General features: G+C 45.7%; 1 protein-coding gene across 1 annotated transcript; it reads right to left on the bottom strand.

Moving 5' to 3' along the window:
• Positions 1 to 1,074: 1,074 nt before the first annotated feature.
• LOC121441898 (heat shock protein HSP 90-beta-like) lies at positions 1,075 to 3,339 on the bottom strand. The gene has a single exon (XM_041643263.1). It carries the CDS (start codon positions 3,322 to 3,324, stop codon positions 1,153 to 1,155), a length of 2,172 nt encoding a protein of 723 aa, XP_041499197.1. The 5' UTR covers positions 3,325 to 3,339; the 3' UTR covers positions 1,075 to 1,152.
• Between the last annotated feature and the right edge of the window lie 898 nt (positions 3,340 to 4,237).

The following is a 4,237-nucleotide window of genomic DNA, read 5'->3' on the forward strand; positions in this document are numbered from 1 at the left end:
AAAAGTCAGGGCCCATTGTCTAAAACAAACAAACAAACAACAAAATGAAACAAAACCTAAAACCATTTGTCATACAGGGGTTCTCAATATGTCACCCAAATCACAGGCTTCTTGAGGACAATCCATCAATGTGTCACACACATGTCTTTATCAACTTCTGAATCAGTAAGAGCAACCATGAGGGCTTAGAGCCTAAATTGGGTGGGTGTTTTGACAAACAGTCTGAAGAGAATGAAAACTGGAGCCACTTTCCAAAGAAGCTTAGGGAAGGAAGTCTGTGGCTATGTAGGTTTAGGAGAGAGTTAGCCTTGAAAAGAAGGCAGGTAGCTCTCACAGCTTCCTTCCTTCTTGCCTTTCCCAGCATGTGAAACTGGAGGCAATCACATGGGTATTCTTGTCTCTTCCTTTGAGTCCATGATAAGACCTGTGTGATTGACTGAAATTTTAATAAGAAGCTGTCAATCTACCCCCACCATGGTGTGTGTGTTTGATATGGGTGGATAGGGAGCTGTTTTAGCCTTGGTATAATTGTGTGGCTGCATCACTAGGCCCCTGGAGCTTCTTCCTGGCTTCCTGCATTCATTCCATGAGTAAGTTGGATGAGTAATGGAATTTATGTCACAGCTAATTTCCCGCTGAAACACAAAGAAAGTGCTTCGATTACAGATACAACTTAAAAAAGTTTCAGTTAGCTCAACACAATTACAAAATAATTTCTGCAGGTACTGTTGGGGTACTCGGTAGTCCTGTCATCTTGTATATAAAGTCCCTCATCTATCTTAACTCCCTTAAATATACCTCAGTTTGTAACCTCTAAACATATCCCTGATGCCCATATGTTAGGATCAGAAGAGGAAATCTTTAAAAATATGAGCAGAGCAGGCATGTGTCTTTTTTTTTTTTTACATAAAACTGCATTTTCTTTATTTTTGCATACTTTTAATTCTGGAACAAATAAAACAAACAAAAAAAACCCACAATACACAATACCCAACCCTGATATTCTGTGGGAAGGGATTTTCCTGCCTTAAGGCACAAGACAGGGTAAGAGATCCTCTAGCATGAGCAGAGAGCCAGGTAGGTCAGGGCCAGCCAAGGCTGCTAGGGAGTACAGGGAAACTATACAGAGGACATGGTCTTCCCAGGGCATCTCTAATCTACTTCTTCCATGCGGGAAGCATCTTCATCACCCTCAAGTGGGGGGATCTCATCAGGAACAGCAGCACTGGGCTCCTCTGCTGTCACCTCATCTCCATCAATACCCAGGCCTAGTTTGATCATGCGGTAGATGCGGTTGGAGTGGGTCTGGGGATCCTCAAGTGAGAAGCCAGAGGAGAGCAGAGCAGTTTCAAACAGCAGCACCACCAGGTCCTTAACAGCTTTTTCATTCTTGTCAGCCTCAGCCTTCTGCCTCAGGGTCTCCACAATGGGGTGGTCAGGGTTGACCTCTAGGTGCTTTTTGGCCATCATGTAACCCATTGTTGAGTTGTCTCGAAGTGCCTGGGCCTTCATGATCCTCTCCATATTGGCTGTCCAGCCATAGGTGCTTGTCACAATGCAGCAGGGTGAAGACACAAGCCTATTGGAGATTGTCACCTTCTCAACCTTCTTATCCAAGATCTCCTTCATGAGCTTGCAGAGATTCTCAAACTTTGCCTTGCTCTCCTCCATCTTCTTCTCTTCCTCATCCTCTGGCAGCTCCAGGCCCTCCTTAGTCACAGAGACCAGGCTCTTTCCATCAAACTCCTTGAGCTGCTGCACGCAGTACTCGTCAATAGGCTCAGTCATGTACACCACCTCAAAGCCCCGCTTCCGCACACGTTCCACAAATGCAGAATTGGCCACCTGCTCTTTGCTCTCACCAGTGATATAGTAGATGGACTTCTGTGTCTCCTTCATGCGAGACACATATTCTGACAGGGAGGTCATCTCATCTCCAGACTGAGAGGTGTGATAGCGGAGCAGCTCAGAGAGGCGCCGGCGGTTAGTAGAATCTTCATGGATCCCAAGCTTTAAATTCTTGGAGAAGGCCTCATAGAATTTCTTGTAGTTCTCTTTGTCTTCAGCCAACTCAGAGAAGAGCTCCAGGCAATTCTTCACGATGTTCTTGCGGATGACTTTTAGGATCTTGCTCTGCTGCAGCATCTCTCGGGAGATGTTCAAGGGCAGGTCCTCAGAGTCAACCACGCCACGGATGAAGTTGAGGTACTCAGGTATCAGCTCGTCACAGCTGTCCATGATGAACACATGGCGGACATAGAGTTTGATGTTGTTCTTCTTCTTCTTGTTTTCAAAAAGGTCAAAGGGAGCTCGCCGAGGAATGAAGAGCAATGCTCTGAACTCCAGCTGACCTTCCACAGAGAAGTGCTTGACTGCCAAGTGGTCCTCCCAATCATTGGTGAGACTCTTATAGAATTCACCATACTCCTCTTGAGTGATGTCATCAGGGTTTCTGGTCCAAATCTGCTTAGTCTTATTCAGCTCTTCCTGATCAATGTATTTCTCCTTAATCTTCTTTGTTTTCTTTTTCTTATCTTTGCCACTGTCATCCTCCTCATCCGATCCCACATCTTCAATCTTAGGCTTCTCCTCATCATCCTTATCTTCCTCCTCTTTCTCACCCTTCTCTTCCTCTGCCTCATCATCACTGATCTCCTTCTCTCGTTCCTTTTCCAGATATAGGGTGATGGGATATCCTATGAACTGGGAGTGCTTCTTCACCACTTCCTTGACCCTCCTCTCCTCCAGGTATTCTGTCTGGTCTTCTTTGAGGTGAAGGATCACTTTGGTGCCCCGGCCAATGGGCTCACCATGGTCGGCACGCACTGTGAAGGACCCACCAGCAGAGGACTCCCAGGCATACTGCTCATCGTCATTGTGCTTTGTGATCACAACCACTTTCTCCGCCACCAGATAGGCTGAGTAGAACCCAACTCCAAACTGCCCAATCATGGAGATGTCTGCACCAGCCTGCAGAGCCTCCATGAAAGCCTTTGTGCCAGACTTAGCAATGGTTCCCAAGTTATTGATGAGGTCAGCCTTGGTCATGCCAATGCCTGTGTCCACCAAAGTCAGCGTGCGCTCCTGAGGGTTGGGGATGATGTCAATCTTCAGCTCTTTACCACTGTCCAACTTGGAAGGGTCTGTCAGGCTCTCATAGCGAATCTTGTCCAGGGCATCAGAAGCGTTGGAGATCAGCTCTCGAAGGAAAATTTCCTTGTTCAAATAGAAAGTATTGATGATTAAGGACATGAGCTGAGAAATTTCTGCCTGGAAGGCAAAGGTCTCCACCTCTTCCTCTCCATGGTGCACTTCCTCAGGCATCTTGACAGAAAAGCCAAGTAGTAGCACAGAGCAGGGTGGGCACGGAGCGCGTCCGACTCACACGCCAAGCCTAGGCTGCACGGGGGTGACTCAAGAGCCAGGCATCTGTCTTGAAGGCTTGGTTCATAGTTAGTGAGATGACAGAAACTGTAGGAGATAAGGTCTAGTTGGAAGAAGTAGGCCACTCAGATGTGCCTTTGCCCTCAAGTTCCTGTATAGCTCTCTACTTTCTGTCCAGTATGGGGTGATTATCTGACACATGCTCCACACCATCTACTCTGCCTCAACATGGGCTCAGATTCAACAGATCCAACAGAGAAATTTCTGAAACTGCCAGCCAAAATGTTTTCTTCCAGTACAGTGTTAAGCCATGCAAAGTCTAACAGACTAGATACTTGAAGGAGACACCCGTGGACAGTAGATATTCTTACAGCTTCTACATCTTCCCCATAAATACTATTAGGCTTTTATTTCTGACTTATTTTCCTCTCTAGGTACTCTTATCACCTTTCCACCATTAAAATCTTGAGGCACCTTTTTTTCCCACTTCTAAAGCATTGACAATACAGAGATTGGGTCTGGAATCCCAGATCATTTCACTCTTCCTATAAATTGTACCTAAGATTGATAGGGAACAGTTGATAGTAATTATAAGAATATACAAGACCAACAGAAGAACAAACCAGTCAATATTCTATCATGGAGAGGGACCTCCCACCCCAAACTGATGAACTACTGACAGCTAGTAGCTTCTGGGAGATGCTGAATTAGTTTTCCTGAAGGGCTTGGCAGTTGGTAAATTGACCATACTCCATTGGATGGTTTCATAACTATGAGTACGTAGGTACCACAAATTGTACTCAGTAGGTTAAGAAGACAAGAAATTGAGGATTTAGGAGGACCATGTGGTTCT

Source organism: Microtus oregoni, unplaced genomic scaffold (assembly GCF_018167655.1).
Source record: "Microtus oregoni isolate MIOR12 unplaced genomic scaffold, Mior012 000083F_ref0000379, whole genome shotgun sequence".
NCBI lineage: Eukaryota > Metazoa > Chordata > Mammalia > Rodentia > Cricetidae > Microtus > Microtus oregoni.

Coding starts and splice junctions, on each gene's coding strand:
- LOC121441898 (XM_041643263.1), bottom strand. CDS start 3,324: ATGCCTGAGGAAGTGCACCATGGAGAGGAAGAGGTGGAGACCTTTGCC.